Source organism: Microtus pennsylvanicus, chromosome 4, assembly GCF_037038515.1.
Source record: "Microtus pennsylvanicus isolate mMicPen1 chromosome 4, mMicPen1.hap1, whole genome shotgun sequence".
Lineage (NCBI taxonomy): Eukaryota > Metazoa > Chordata > Mammalia > Rodentia > Cricetidae > Microtus > Microtus pennsylvanicus.
Window position 1 is genome coordinate 131,520,489 of NC_134582.1, and position 17,163 is coordinate 131,537,651.

General features: G+C 41.5%; 1 protein-coding gene across 2 annotated transcripts in view; it reads right to left on the reverse strand.

The window, feature by feature from the left end:
• Cubn (cubilin) overlaps window positions 1–17,163 on the reverse strand; it is a 206,598-nt gene that overhangs the window by 111,796 nt on the left and 77,639 nt on the right. For both annotated transcript variants that reach the window (XM_075970518.1, XM_075970517.1), the window contains exon 29: window positions 986–1,167. In XM_075970518.1, the coding sequence (XP_075826633.1) occupies window positions 986–1,167 (182 nt within the window). The remainder of the gene's footprint in view (window positions 1–985; window positions 1,168–17,163) is intronic.

The window sequence follows — 17,163 nt, forward strand, 5'->3', positions numbered from 1 at the left end:
GTGACCCAAATGTATCTCCTTATCACGAGTCAGAGTCGTGGACGCTTTTGCTCATTCATAAACATTGGGTGCTTACTCTTTGCTGGGCGTTTGGTGCTATGAATGCAGGGGAAAGGATGGAAACGAACCAAATATCCAGCCTCGTGGGGCTACATGTTATTAGCTGTAGAATGGTGTGAAATAGTCCCCACAGCTGAGGTGATGGGGAGTTTGTGTGTGCCTAGAAGCTATTCAATTGGTTGATACTTCCAAGTTGATTAGTATAAATTTAAGACCCCAAACTCTCAAAGGTTGTCTTAATTTTTTGAGATAAACTCTTGAAGTAGCATCGGAAAGTCCTTATCTACAACAGCCTTTTTTTGTAGATAAAGGTCACCCTAAGTGACTTTTAAAAAATCCCCTGTAGCTGCTGCAGCTGTACCTCCAGCAGATCAGCAGCCAGAACCACAGGCAGCAGCTGCAGCTGTGAAGGCAGCGGTGGCACACGTGGTCAGTACACTGGGCCCATCTTCCTACTGACTTCCGAATGCAGGGTGTTTCCTCTAAGAGGGATTCCTCGCTCCCCTCAGACCAGAGGTAGAAGTGTGGGCTGCTAAAGGGACCAAGCACAGTCTTTATCTACAGGCAGCAGAGACAGGGACAAGTGAATCAGCTTCCTGTGCTTCCCTAAAAGGGGCCAAACCCAAGCAGTCCTCTATGACTCTTCTCCTCATTGGCTCTCCTTCCCTAGTTTTATGCTTACATTGTTCCTAAATGCTACTGTCTGTCCTTACCTCCTAAGTGAAGTGGCCCCAGCCAAGGCCCCCATAAGGATAGAAACTCAACTGGCATATTAATCCCATATGTCTGCTAACATTATCCATAGAGAGGCGATACTTCTTAGAATGTCTAAGAATAGAACAGGGCTAGCCCCTGGAAAGAATGTGTGCGGGCTCCAGCTTATCCCTAGAGTGGTAATACAGGGAGAAACAACCCCACTTCCTACCTCCAGGGTGTCGAAGTTGCAGCTTGCGTGTTGTTCCACATCAAAATCATGGATGGTGAGCTGGATGCTACTCCCTGAGGCTCCGCGGATGTACCAGATACACTCCTTGTTGTGGGGATAGTTGAGCGGGTACCCAGGGCTGCTGAAGGATCCCGCAACTCCAGACATCTCCCCACCACAGCCTGTCGGACACACACACACAAAAAAAAAAAAAACTCAGTTAATGCTAACTGGCAATAGTGGCCAGGACATATTTAAGTCTTCTTCTAACTAAAGTTGACAGAAGACATGCAATGCCTCATATAGGAGAGAAGTTACAATAAAGTTTAATTTTCCCACCACAAAGCAATAAGAAGAGTATGGGTATAGTTAAGCAGTAGAACGCATGCTTGGGAGGTACACTGCCCTGGCTCCCCAGTGGAAAGGGAGAGAGACGGAAAATCATACTTATGAAAGTTATTCTTTTAAGATAAATGCATATTACTTTATTTCCATAATAATGCTGAGTTCTTATTCCTGCATCTCAATTTCCTTCATTAGCTTTGGGTGAAAAGACCTAGGAAGAAGACAGTAGATTTTAGGAGCGGGGGTCCTGAGTCTACTGCAGAATTTCAAATCTACAAAGGATCTGCTTCTAGCCAGGGCTGGTGGTGCCTGTCTGCAGTTCCAGCAGGGGAAGCAGTGACAGGATCAGGAGGACAGGGTTAACCTCAGCTCCATAAAAAGTTTGAGCCCAGCCTGTAACATCTGAAATTGACTCAGGAAGAAGGGGGGAGGAAGAAGGGAGGGAGGGAGATAGCCCTAATTCTGGCTCAAATTTCCCAAAGAGCTAGCTAGCACCTTCGCACTCTTTGCTGCTACTTTCACTGGAACTTTTTTCCAGACTTTAGATTTGTAGCTCAAGGCAATACCTTTCCTATGTCTTACAATGTTTCTCCTTTTATTTCTGGGGTGGGGGATCCCTTTTTTTAAAAAAAAAAAAGTTATTTAAAATTAAACATACTATTATTTTTAGATTGTGGAGAATGGTCTAAAAATCAGTGTCATCATAGATTAGGAAATATTTTCCTGCTGTAAAATTACACTAAAAATATTCCTGAAGCTAAAACCAGCATAGTCTGTACAATTCTTCAGTACCATCTGCTCAACTCTAGGGGGCGCCGTTCACAGTCTATTTGCTCTAGAAATTGTCACTTCCTGAGCTTGGACACCACTGGGGCCTGTGTTATGTTCAAACACAGAGCTTATGCCCAAATTACAAGAGAGCGCGGCCATTCTGTTTACACGCTAGGGCTCTTAATAACCTTTTTATCAAATAAATAATCCAACGAGGAAGCCCTTCGAGAGAAGGAGCTGGAGCTCAGCGAGCGCATCTCTGTATCTTTACTGAGGCTCTATCCATCACCAAATCGAATCCATTATTTTAAAATCACAGTTGACTCATCTGAGCCTCTGCATCACGTTTTCCCACTGTTTCCACTTGTTTTAGGTTTCCGAGTAAATTCCATGTACATAACAGGATACTAACGCCCTGCCCCGTCCTGCGCACTGGGATGATGATATCAGACTCTAGACTCCAGTGAGGCTTTGAAAGCTGCAGCTACAGCCCTGTTGATCCGCAATTCAAGACCTATGATAAGCAAGATTTGCTTAATAATACGAGTAAAATATTGTTTTTAAGTGTATCATTCTATGCTCCCATCAATAGTGAGTAAGGGTGTGTGTGCCTTTGGATAATAAAATTCTAATATTGTCAGTTTTATACATGAGGAAAAAATGTGGTTATGGAAGATAAACGAGAGGGACTGCGGATGCTGGAAAATTCTGTCAAATTCTGTGTTTTCTTCATGTTCTCATTACTTCTAATAAATCTGACTTCAAAGTTCATGTCAAATACAAATTAAGATGTAAAATTTAGTAGTATTTATGATTGAAACCATAAATGTCTAGAAAATAAAGTCAATTCTGATAATTATGTTAGAATTGTGACTATATCTTTGTTGCTCTAAATTGAGACAAAAAAAAAGGCAAAATCATTTTCCAGTTTCCTTCCTTCACTTGTTGCTCACTTATTAAGGCATTTATCACTGGGTATTTGCCTGAGGGTTAGCATTGCTGCTGAAACCAGGCCCTTTTAATGTTGTTATCCCTGAGTATATGCCTGAGGGCAAGCATTGCTGCAGAAACCAGGCACACTTAATGTCTTTTAAAAAACAAATTTATGCACATACATTTTTAGGACTATACACCATTAAACTATTATTGCTTTTTCTTCCATTCGCAAAGATTAATTTCAACATTTTTATTTTAAAAAAAAACAAGCGAGTTGGTTTTTTTTTTATACTTTATCGATTAGCTTTTCAAAGCAGCACCGGGGTCAAGGATCTGATCTCATCATCTCAGTGCGCAGGGACGGGTCGAGGTCGGGGTATTAATACTCTGTTACATACAAAGGAATTTATCAGAAAACCTGAAACAATTGGAAAACACAGTGGGAAAGTATGATCTAGCCAAAGCTTAGATGACTCAACTATGATTTTAAAACAATGGATTTGATTGGCTGATGGACGGAACATAATAATCATAAGCTCCTCTCGAAGGGCTTCCTCACTGGGTTGTTTATTTAATACAATGGCTATCAAGAGTCCTAACACGTAAACAGAATGGCTTCACAGGCCCCAGTGCTGCCCAAGCTCAGGAGTGCTCGTTTCTAGAGGAGGTAGACTGGGAATGGGGCCCTCTAGAGTTCCTTATACTGTTTTGGTTTTGTGTTTTGTTGTTTATTATTTTGAAATAATAAAAATGTGGTCTCATTATGTACCTTTTGCTTGCCTGGATCTAACCATGTAGACCAGGCTGGTCTCATAAAGATTGTCTGCCTCTCTGAGTGCTGGGATCAAAGGTGTGCCCCACTACATCCGGCCCTTAAATGGCCTTAATACCAACAAGAATGAATGCAAGATCATGCCATAGTCTGTTAGACTGGTGACTTTGGGTATGAGACTTAAAGTCACAGGAAGAAATTAGAAAGGGAATGATGTGGGAGTGTCATATATCAATCTGTTGATTTCATTGGTTAAGCAATAAAGAAACTGCTTGGCCCTGATAGGTTAAAACATAGGTGGAAGGAGTAAACAGAACAGAATGCTGGGAGGAAGAGGAAGTGAGCTCAGAGACACCATGCTCCTCTCTCCCAGGCAGACACACGCGATGAAGCAAGCCACCAGGTTAGACATGCTGAATCTTTCCCAGTAAGACCAGTGCTCACAGATTATTAGAGATGGGTTGATAGGGATATCAGAATTAGCCAGTAAGGGCTAGAGATAAAGGGCCAAGCAGTATTTAAATGAATACAATTTGTGTGTTGTTATTTCGGGGCATAAGCTAGCCAGGCAGCTGGGGTGCTGGGGACGCAGCCCCGCCACTCCCTATTACAACAAGGGAATGCTGAAAATGAAAAGATTTATGACAACCAATGGTCACCTGGCAATAACATAAGAGATGACTCTAGACTACCAATGCCCTTTGTGTGGCTATGCTGAGTTTGTGGTTGAATGAATATCAAAATCCAAAGAAAAATAGGGAGGTTTTAATAACTAGACATTCTTGATGAAAATAGATGAATGTTGACTTAGAAAAAGGATGCCAGGGATCTACATGGAGAATCTGACAAAATGATAAAAATGTCAACCAATGAGAGAACAAGAGCATGATAAATAAAAACTCTCCAGAGTTTCAAATTTAGTAGAACAGTCATGTGGCTCCTTGTACCCAGTTTGTCAAAGGCTTTCACAGAGACAGCAATATTTGTAACTGTTTAATTAGCATGTTAGACGGAACACTTTCAGACACAGCCGCGTACATGGGCTCGATGTGGGCTGTAACATTAGACAAAGTGGGCTTCAACTCCGACTGTGAAACTTCCTGGATAAGTCATTTATTATCCCTAATCTTCAGATCAACTGCCTAAATATTAGTCCCTAACTCACAGAGTTATTACGTAGGTTAATAAAGGAGCCAAAATAAGGCTTTTGGAAAATTGTCTTGAATAGGACAATTGCTCTGCTTTTGATTGGCTCACAGCAAGAGTTTACTAGACATGGGAACACAGTATAAAAAGCTTGGGGCTAGGATAGAATTACTGGCTAAAAATTTCGCTATCAGTAGAGAAAAGATACAAAATCTGTTACTCATGAAGTTGTATGTTTTTAAAAACTGTTCATGTGTATTGGGTAGTGCAGTTTTCAAAAGGCTTTTAGTAAAAGCTCATTATCTTGTTTGACATTCCTAACAACAACACGGGGTGGGCAAGGATGGCGTGCAAGGCTCACTTTAGAGGGGATCTGAGAGTCCAGGTCGCTCAGGGAAAATTCTCAGCTCCCCCTCCCAGCTCCAGTTCTGTGCTGTCCATTGACCACATCGGCCTGACAGCGCTGCCGAGCTGTGGTGACTACGCTGGACACTACCTTCATGACTGCTCTGGCCACTGACTGAACAAAGGATTTCCACAGCAACCTGGATAAAGGAAGCGGAGCAACATCTGTTCGTCGACTTTGAGACAAACTGACACTGTGGTGTGTCAACGTCACAGACGGCAGCTGGACTGGACCGCAGCAGCGCTGGGAAGTGACCAACAAGCTTTTCCCGGCTTAAGCAGCTGAGCTTTAGAAAACCTTTACCAGTGACTGATAATCTACTTGATTTTACTTCCCTCCAAATCCTGCCATTGGCTGAAAGGAAGCGTTTACCTTATCAGCAGGAAACACCCGGCTCTGAACAAGGGAGAGCTGAAAGCTGTTGCTGCGTCTATTTATTTTGATAGATTATTAGGTTTTTTCACAAAATAACTCACCCGATACTATTTTGTTTTGTCTAAAGCAAGCTATGAATTTTTAAATTGCAGCACAAAATTACAGTCAGGGTCTCCTAGGTGTATCCTATCTTTAAACCAATTACGCTCAGAAGCCCAGAGTTTCAGTCCATCCTCTTGTGCCCCAGAATCACTCAAATCGCAATCACCTCACTCACATCTGGTGATTTCCTAACACCATAATCCAGAAGCCGATTTGTCAGGAGAGTGCTGGTACAGAACAAAAAGGGCCAAAACCCACGAATGCTGGCGGAAAAGGAACTGCAAAGCCGGCTCCCAGGGTACCCCCACACTCTATTATCTACTTCCCAGGGAAACCTGAGAAACCAGCAGTTGGTGGTACCAAGCCCGAGAACCAGAGGATAGTAAAAACAACAACTACAGTAAAAACAAATGCTAAACACACAAAAAATGAGAAATACAAAAATATTAAAAATGAGAAAAATACTCAACAGTATATTGATTTATAACATAATAGTTTAAAATGCAAACTTTTGTTCTGTAATAGCCTGAAATGGGCTCATCGGCCAGGTCAATTTACTCCTATTACACAAAAGGCCTCTTTGCACCTCTGATGTACTTGGCTGTCTCATCTCTGGTTTGTTTGATTGAAGCTGATTTTATTTGAAACATACAAGCACAAAGCTTGAAGGCAAAGGATCAACAGAAGAGCCTTATTTAGTCTCTGGCTGGAATTTAAAAATGCATGGCTATGTCTGGTACAACAGAAACAATATTAAGAGAGTTCTGTGAGGAACAGAACTTTAATTATCTTTAAAAGCAAGCAAGTTTAGCAACAGACAGAAAGGAGAAGAAAGAAAGGCTGGAGGGTACTGCAGAAGACTAGGGGGTGGAGTTCCTCTATGGGCCAGGAGGTTCCATGGGAACTGGCAGTGAGAAGCTGGGCAATTAGGGAAGGTCCAAAGAGTGGCATGGTAAACTCTTTCCTGGTTCTCTTGTTTTACTTCATTCCAGAATCATTCTAGCTTGCGCTGTCCTTCACACAAGTAAATGTTAACCACAATTATTCTCTAGAAAATTAATCTGCAAATTCTGAAGTTCAGGTCAATCCTGACAAATTTGGGAGACTGGCTTTGCCTGTGACTTCAAAGACAAGAAATGTGAGATTTTCCTAAGGACAAGGAGAAAACAAGAAGACAGACAAGGAAACCGATGAAGTCACAGAACAGAACATCTTGGAGTAAGTAGAGTCATTTCCCAGATTCATGTCCTCCGGGAACCCAAGCATGTGACAGGCAGGTCTTTGCAACATTATTGCATCAAGAAGAGGTTACAGGATTAGGGTGGGGCTGAAATCTCACATGACTGATGGCCTTATGAGAAGAAAGACAGTGAACCCAGCACTGAGAGGAGGCACCCATACAAAGGTAGAGGCAGAAGTTGAGTTCATAGCTGCTCTAAGTCACAAAAACCAAGAATTTCCAGCCCACAACAGAAGTTTGGAAAGGAAGGAGCATTTTTACTTGGGGTACCTTTTAGTGGGATGGCCTTGCCAATACCTTGAATTTAGATCTTGGCTTCTAGAGTAAAGTAATAAATTCCTGTTGTCTTAAGGCACGTCCCCTGGGTACTTTGTTACAAGAGCTTTATGAAGCTAATACATTTCATTTTTTTGCTCATAAATGAGACCACCAAACTCCCAGGCAGGCATGAGGCAGCAGCAGTCTGGGTGTCACATGGGAAGGAGGGTGATGCGTGAGTTCTCCTCCCTCATCTTGTACTGATCACTTCCTATTTATCTCCTTGGATACTAGATGATGCTTAGACAAGGATGAGGTTAGAAATGGAAAAGATCTACCATTGAGGAAGCCAGCAACAGACACTGGGTCCAGCACCACATTAGGGGGAAACAAGAAGTTAAAAAAATAATTTAGGGCTGGAGAGATGGCTCAGTGGTTAAGAGCATTGCCTGCTCTTCCAAAGGTCCTGAGTTCAATTCCCGGCAACCACATGGTGGCTCACAACCATCTGTAAAGGGGTCTGGTGCCCTCTTCTGGCCTGCAGACATACATTCAGACAGAATATTGTATACATAATAAATAAATAAATATTTAAAAAAAAAAATAATTTAAAAAAATCTAAAAGGTCATTAAGGGTTGGAAAATTTCATCTTCCTTGGGAACCTCACTCCTATCTCATATTTTCTAATAATGTATTTTGACTGATTTATATGTAATCTATTTTCAATATCTATAATCTATATCATATATAATATATACTTGGAGTGATTTTATACATTTTTAATACTATAAACCAATAAAAACAAAACAAAATTATCCTTATCATGAAGAGTACAACTTGGACAAAAAATCCCAGAAGTTTAAAATCAAGGCTGCCTATAGTTATAAAATGACAGGACCCACTACACAATGCATGGATATGCAGGATTAAGTCAACAACAACCTCTAACTATCTAGGATGTCCTGGATCATCTTAGTACATCAGCAAAAGAAATAAATCCAGGCTGGTCATACTCTATATAAAATTTAATTTCCTGTACATAAAGGATAAACATCTTTCATTTGAATCCAAAGAAATATATCCAGTCTCATCAGCTTTTTGCTGTGATGAACTGCACCCTTTTCCTTTCAATCTACTTATTTCTATTTAGATTTGAAATGTTTCCCCAGTAGAAATTCCGCGCTTACAGTTCTCTGGGATAAATCAATCCATTAGTTATACTCATCCTATCGATAGTCTCGCACCTATCTTCTCTCTGACTCTCAGAGAGTTTTGAAATTATTTAAAAATTCTAAACAAAGTGCAGTATGACATATCTGCAAAGAAAACAAAATCAACGAAATAGAATAAATGTCTTCTAAAATAAGTCATACATCAGGCTAGTAACAGCTAATCCTAGGAACAAGCAAAGATGGAGGAATCACGCATCATGCATTTGCAAGTCCAACGTTCACATTTCCATTTTATCAATATTCAAAGGCGCCAGTTTTTTAAGGTCATTATTTTAGACAACTTTTTCTAGGCAGAAGTTCAGGAAGCCTCCAGGGCTCCACATCACTCCCTTCTCTGTAATTCTGCTTTTCACTTTGCCCTCAGTTCCCGAGCCTTGCTTCACAGGGAGGTTATGTCACACCAGAAAAATGCACAAAATCAAGCAGCGCCATGTGGATGGTGATGATACAACCATGGACCTAGTCAAGTCAAGGAGAGGCCACTGCCTGACAGTGGACTGAAGTTCAACGCAGCTGTACCCTAAGAGGGAGACTTGGAAACAGACATGCAGAAGGGGAAAGGCTGTGAACGATGGCAGCAGAGATTGTGGTCACAGGAAAAGATGAGTCCAAGATTCTTTCCTGTTAGTCTTATATCCAGGACTGTAGCCAGTCAGCCAGCCAACCTAGTCCCCTCTCTAATGGGGAGGAAAACAACTAAGTTAGCAAAATCCTCCCACACTCCACACTCTCTGCTGACCCAGTCCAGTCCCTTCTGAAGACAGATACCTTGTCGCTCTCACTGCAACCTGACTCCTCCTTGTAGCTTTTTCTGCAACTAACCCTGGACAACAAACTGGCTAATCTTCCTGTGCTTTTTTTCCCTGATCAAACAACTCCATCAATTGTGTGTGATGACTCCAACAGAGCATTAAGGGAATGAATCAGGACAGGACTGAAGCAGAGCTCTGTGGTAGAACACATGTTTAGCAAGTTTGAGTGTGATTGATGCCCTGAAAGAAAAGACATTGTGTGCAAAGCTGTTTTAGACTAGTCCTAACATCAGCCTTTTTGGACTAGTCCTTTGCCTGACAATGCTAAGACCTCACCACAGAACTTCATATTTTATTGCTACTTGAACTGAAAGACAAGATGCTTAGTGTAATTTTGTGGGGAGCTCTGGAAACTAGAACATAAGTTGCATGGGAAAGATTCTATAAATTCTTTCAATATGCCTATTGTTATGGAATTTACTTATAGAATTAGCTACTGCAAGCTCTGAACTTGTTTCTATTTTCACAGTGAAACTTGTGGGGAAATCGTTGACTTCAGACAGCAGGCAACTACTTAAAGCACAGATGCCAAACACTTCTTTGTGCTGATGCCACAATCCTTGGACTTCTGAGGCTGAGCTACTTAATTTCTTCCATCATTTTCCTCTACAATATGAGACAATGTTGCTTCTTGCACAGAATTATTAGAAGGAGATATGAGATAATATCTTAAAGTACCCAGGACATTGAAAGTACCATTTTTAAGAAAAAAACACCAAGAGTAATAGTAACTGAAATGCCAGTAAGCTTGGTGTACTAGGTACAATTTAATCATATTTTAACTCAATTTTCAAAGTAGTTTGTAATGTAATTAATAACTTAAGATGGATTTATTGGCCAGAGAAGTGCTCCACAGGTCAACGGTTGCTGGCAACTAACATGGTGGAAAGAGAGAGCTGACTCCCATAAGTTGACCTCTGACCTCCACATGCATACTATGTGTGCACACTTACACACTACCCACATAAATAAATGGATACTATAAATAGGTTAAATGTTTAAAAATTCCTAAATATTGACTTAAAATTACTCTTAGGTAGTTAAACCTACATTGCTTACTCTATATGATGAGAAGGAAAAAGCATTAGAAACAGTGTTTTTGTATCATTAATTACAAATATACAGAATATAAAATTCTACTAACTTCTACAGTACTATTTCTGTCCTATAGCAGAGACTCTTTCTATTTGGTGAGAGGAAAATGACTAGTGATAATTTCGCTGAGCTCACAGTGGTATTTGCATAAAAGTTATTGTTAGATATGTAATAATTAAGAAATATGAATAAAAATTAATGTTCCATACTGAACATAATGACTTGCATGCGTTATTTTGGTTATTTGTGTCTATTACAGTATTTGAAGTTGAAAAGAAATAACTTGAAATCTTTCGGAAAGAATGTGCAATTGCTAGGATATTTGTTGCTAGGAAACCAGAATACAAATAGAATATTTGAGAAAACTCTCCCTTTGGCCCCAAATCAAGGAATACTCTAAATTGTGCAATATATGATTTTGGAAGGTCACAATTGTTGAGGGTTATTTTTCTTTTTTTCCATTTTATAACGGTTTGAAAGAGCAGCCATGGAAATAGAGCTCAAATGTTTTCAAACAGGAGCAATGTGGGAATTGGGATATAAGGCATTAACGGCTCTGGGTAGAGACTCAGAGCCAAGATTAGCCTAAGGTCAGTGTGTGTGTGTGTGTGTGTGTGTGTGTGTGTGTGTGTGTGTGTGTGTTTACTGCTGTTGTCAAGGAGGCAAAGTGAAAAATGCCAGGGTTTAGCTTTCCCATGCATTGTGAAAGATCCACACGTGTTTACCATTACTTCTGACCACAGAACTCACGATAAAAACCCTTGACTCAAAGGCAAAACAAGCTGAAAACCTTTTTTTGAGTATATCTTTCTAAAAGCAGGGTTATTGGTAAAGAGATTTGTTTGTTGCTTATTTTTGAGACAAGATTGCTCTAATATTGCCCAGGCTGATATCAAATCATGAGCTCAAGTGAGTTTATTGCTAGTCTCCTAAAAATCTGGAAATACAGAAATTCACTGCTGCCTGACTTGGTAAACAGATTTTTAAAAGTAGCATTATTCAGTGAGAGCTTGTTTTGAACAAAGATACAACTGAGACTTTGCCAAAATAAAAAATCAGCCATGGCATCATGATCAAAACTCTGAACTTTGTTCTATACTAAGGCAGTATTCATTTCTAATCTTCACTGCTAAAAATATCTTAGAGTATCACAAAGAAGTCTAAAATGTCAAAGTGGGCAAAATACAAACACACATTTAAGTGTGTAGTATGCATAAATCTGAGGAGAAATTCAGTGAGTTGCTGAACAACTATCTTTGGATGTGAACACAACCAGTGGCTATTCCTTTGCTTTTTCTTAAAGCTCTATCTAAGCCAAACTATTTCACAGCGCACAATAACCATAAAACAATGACAGGATTTCATCTCTCTCATCGTTTCCAGTCACTTGCTTGAAGAGTTGGTCAATGAGGGACGTGTACCCTCATCATACTAAGGATCCTTTAAGGACAGAGGAGCACGTGTGTTCTTACTTCTCTCTGTGTCGTGTTATATTTGCCACAGCTTTGCAGGAAGTGGCACCATGAAAGCAATTCCATCGCCACCTGAGAGGAAGGGCTCTCCCAGAGGGGGTGATACACATGCTAGTTTTGCTGATTTGGATCATTGTTGACCACAATTCATAAAATCAATTTCATTGCAAACATCATGAATAAACAAGACTCAAGATAGACACAAAAGAGTAATCATGCAATAATTTAAAAGGTGTCAAAACAATGTTCAAACATGAAAACCTAAATATGATGTCTGAGCTATAGCTTTGAAGAAGTATCAGGGAAAGCGAATGTGGCCGTTCTGCCTTATAACTTATTATAGGGCCAGCTGTGTCACCTTCAGCTTCGCTGTGAAGGACTCAGTAGATCAGTAGCTCTCCTTGACCTTTGACCTATTTACTTTGTAAATCTGTGTCTTCTCTTTTAATAGACATGGTCCACACAAGTCCCCTCAGGTCCCCTTTGCCACCATCTCTTCAATTTCTCCAACTGTAATCTCCTTACATGACATCTTTCACCCCCTGCTTTTGAAACAATGGTAGTGGCCTGGGGAGAAGACTCGGTGGTTAAAACACTTGGATGAAGACTGGATTTTGGAAACCTAGAAACCCACATTGAGAAATCCAGATGGGCACTGTGGCCCACTTGTATTTCTAGCCTCTGAAGGGAGAGACGGGATCCCTAGAGCAAGTTGGCTAGCAAAAGCAGATATATCAATGAGCTCTAGATTTGATTGAGAGACCCTATATCAGTGAGTAAGATGGAAGAGAAATGCAGGATTATTCGCAACATCAGCCTCATAGGCCTCCAGGTCTATCCATATGGAGAGTCAGGCCTTCACATACATACACATAGAATTCTGCCATCTGCGGTTTACTGCATCATCCTTTTGCCTCGGACCCTTACCTAACTTTGACAGGCACACTGCTTCCGGTCATTGCACAGGATCTTGAATTTGCATGCTCAAACCGGACAGAAGTACAGTCTCCATTAAGGTTCCCTGTCTATAGTAATTGGTGGCAACAGCACCGGATGTTCTACTGTGGGGATGCTAGACTAAGACCCTCTCTTCATGGCATAGACCCATAGGCATATAATCTGACATCATGTCTGCCTATCCCAGCTTCCACATATCTCCTAACTTGCTGCTGCCTCAGCTTCTGTTCTGGTTCTTTCTCCCTGTTTTATTATGATAGTGCCCCAGCAGTGATGTGGGCTTCCCCTCTGTAGGCTGTGAATATGCTTTATTACCATTGGTTAATAAAGAAGCTGCTTCAGCCAATGGCTTAGCAGAGTAAAGCCAGGCAGGAATCCAAACAGAGATATAGAAAGAGAGTAAGTGAGTCAAGAAGACACCATGAAACTGCCCGAAGGAGACAGATGTCAGAATTTTGCCTGGTAAGCCACATCCTTGTGGCGATACACAGAAGAATAGAAATGGGTTAATTTAAGGTGCAAGAGTTAGTCGATAAGAAGCCTGAGCTAATAGGTCAAACAGCATAATAATTAATACAGTGTCTATGTGATAGGGTCTGGGCAGCCAGGAATGAACAAGAAGCCTGTTTACACAGCAGTTACTCCATCTCTGTCTCTTGTAATCATCTCTGTATCCTCTTACCTATATTAGTGCTTTAATTTTAGGTTTTATTTTTTATCTATCTATCTATCTATCTATCTATCTATCTATCTTATTATTATTATTATTATTATTTGGTTTTTCGAGACAGGGTTTCTCTGTGGTTTTTGGAGCCTGTCCTGGAACTAGCTCTGTAGACCAGGCTGGTCTCGAACTCACAGAGATCCGCCTGCCTCTGCCTCCCAAGTGCTGGGATTAAAGGCGTGTGCCACCACCGCCAGGCTTAGGTTTTATTTTTTATGTATGTGTATTTTGCCTACAGATATGTCTGCGTACCATGTATGTGCCGGACAGCTACAGAGGCCAGATTACAGTTACAGATCGTGGCGAGCAGTCATACGGGTGCTGGGAACTGCACCCAGGTGCTCTGGGAAAGCAACTAGTGCTCTTAATTGCTGAGACATTTCTTCAAAGGCACCTTCAGGCTATTGTCTCAGTGCTTGTGAAAGCCCCACTCCCTATATTATTATTGCAAAACGTACATCAGTGAAGTCACTACATTTCTTTATACACCTGCAGTCCTACCGCACAAAATAAAAGGTCATCTCTGGCGATTAGGGATGTATTACAGCAGAGCACAGTGTGTTTGTCTAGCATGTTCAAAGCCTTGAGATCCACCCCAGCAACAGAAAAATAATGCATCTATGATCTTTCCCTGGGGGCAAGAAACCTTATAAGTTTTTGTCCTTGTCTTTTATCAGTTGCATAGCCAATACTACCTTAATTTCTATCACATTTTTATTGACTCTCTATAGAACCTGTCAAGATATTTTCAAATTTTTCATCCATGGCATTTAATACCAAGACATTCTAAATATCTTCTGTGTACTGCATGTGCTGTTGTGTATACACACACACACACACACACACACACACACACACACACACACATCATTTTTTCAAGACAGGGTTTCCCTGTAGCTTTAGAGCCTGTCCTGAAACTCGCTGGGTAGACCATACTGACTTTGAACTCACAGAGATCTGTCCATCTCTGCCTCCCAAGTGCTTTGATTAAAGGTGTGTGCTACCACCATCCTGCAATATATTTCAAAGAATAAGACGTTTTTGTTCTTTTTAAAACAGGGATCATTTTGTGTGCTACCCCTCTACATCTACCTGCAGAGCACAGCTAATTCACTCTAAGAAACTGACCCCCAGCATCCGTGTTTGTAAGAAAAATAATAACAGAATCACAACAGCTAAAACTTGAGTGCTCCCAGAGACCCAAGCTCATAGTTCTAAGTCACAAAACAAATAAAAATGTCCAATTAGAAGGAATTCCCCTGAAAGACCCACAGTCGTCCATGACCAAGAGTGGGAATGCGGGCTGCAAAGAAGCATGGCCTACCCCGTGGGGCTTCCTGGCTGGATTTCCCAAAGTGACTTTTGAGAAGCCCTTGGCCCGGGGCTGAAAGTCCAGTTACCCAGCGAGGCACTGTCTTTCAAACCCAGTCACTCTCAGAGGGTCCTGAAAATGTTTTAAAATGTTCTCTCAGAGTTCTCTTAGAGTTTCTGAAAACTCTAGGGCCCCAGAAACCTCATTAACAACTAAAAAGAAGACAGAATGGAGTGGCCCCCATCTGAGAGGATGATGTCATCTGTCTCCCCACAGAAAAGGCCACGCTTCCCTTTGTGGAAGTCCATGGTGACATCACCTCCTGCTCACAGGCCATTTAGCTCTTCCCCTGCTGGTTCCCTAGCTGAAGTGCCTGCTGCCTTTGCAAATGTCATTCACAGAGCTCCTTGACCTTGTTTGTGTGCTGGGCTCCGCTGCCAAGGGAGGGGAGGCCTCCGGAGCACAGGGAAGAGCTGAGGGGCGGGTGTTTGCAGATGGCTGGGAGCTCCTATTCATACAACTTATGGAAAGTTCTATACACCCTTCAGCAGCCCAGACCGAGGCTCCCAGGGTGGAATTCAGTTTCTGAACAATGCTGTCAATGCTGAATTCTGTGAACCGATTAGCCAGGCAGGGCGGCCGCGGCCATTTCTTTCTTTTTAGGGTGGGATTTTCTTTGAAGATCTGCATAAAGGCACTGCAGTGTGGGCTGTATCTTGCCTCGACAGAGCCACTTTCAAAACGCACCCACAGAAAGGCCCGCTTGTAGATCCATTTTCTTTAAGTAAATAGAAGATTTGTGCTGTTGACCAAAAGGCACACTGGGTAAACGGATTTATTTATTACTGAGCAAAATGAATGAAGTGTGTAGGGGTTCCTGAGCCACAGTGCTGGGGAAATGATGTCACTGTCAATTCCGGGCTCTGCAAGCATTTGCTGAGCTCTTATAGCAGAGTCTGGAAAAGAGCCAGTGGGGAAAGGTCTTCGTGTGATTTGGTTCTGATGAAAAGAGGAGAGAGCTTTAACGTCACCCATCCTGGCCAGGTGAGGAAAAGATGCTCAGGGCCAGGTCAGGCTAGGGATCTTGAAGCCTCCACTGACTCTGAGCACAGGCCCAGAGGGACAATGCAGAGACTTGCCTTTGGTTTTTGTCTGCTGATTGTGCTTTTTGTGCACACTTGCATTTGCGAAGACAGAGTCAAATGCTGCAGAGTGAATTTCAGTCAAGGATGGGCAGTGCCCACCTGGGTTGCCCCATAGATTGTGCCACCAGGTGACCAAGATGGTCATCATGATGAGATGGGCTAACACTGTAGTGCTTGAAACAGGCACCTGTTGTTTAGTGGTGCATGAATATGCTTAGTTTATATTTTGTTTTGTACCCATATTTTAAGTCATCTTGTCATGCTTCGCCATCCGTGAGGATCCTACTCCAGACCTATTTTAATTAAGAGTAAAGGATTTGCATGTTGGAAGACACCGTAGCCTCTATGGTTTGAGTTTGTGCCTTATGGGGCCAGCTTGTGGTAGCCACTGCTTAAGTTTCTAGCCCTCTCTAGTGCTTCATCCTTTGACCCCGAATCTAACCACGTGTGACTTGTTAATGCCATCTGTTCCTCCTGCATCCTTAAATCACTGGGTCACTCCTTTCTTTTCCCTGATTTGGCCAGATACCACCTGCTTCTTTTTCAGGTTTTAGTTCAGAGGTTACAATTTCATAGAAGACTTTCCTGTCTGCCTGCATGCCTGACCCAATACCATCGCATCTTATTATTCTGTGTGATCCCTCAGCCCTTATCAGATTTGATTGTGCATATTCGTTTGCATGTTTAATGTCTTTCCTTTATTGTAATGACTATGGGAATTGAACCGTTTCTGTGTGTGCACATAGATCTGTGTCCCTAGTGATAGCATGGTATCTGGTACAAAAGCATTTCCCCAATACCCATAACTTTAATAAACAGAAGAATGATAGTTTATAACTTTTGTCTTCAGGTTTTCTCTAAGGGATAATCAGGTTGCCACTTCCAGGGAAGGCCTTCTGCCTGCCTTACTCTGCTGACGCCTCTTCTCAAGCCATGGCAAGTTATGTGGTCCAAACATAGAACATAATATATACAAGCATGCCATGATGACATATGACATCAATTAATTTTGTATCGATTTAAACTGTTGACAATCTCCTTCCAGAAGATTATTGCCAAGTACCATTTATATATAGT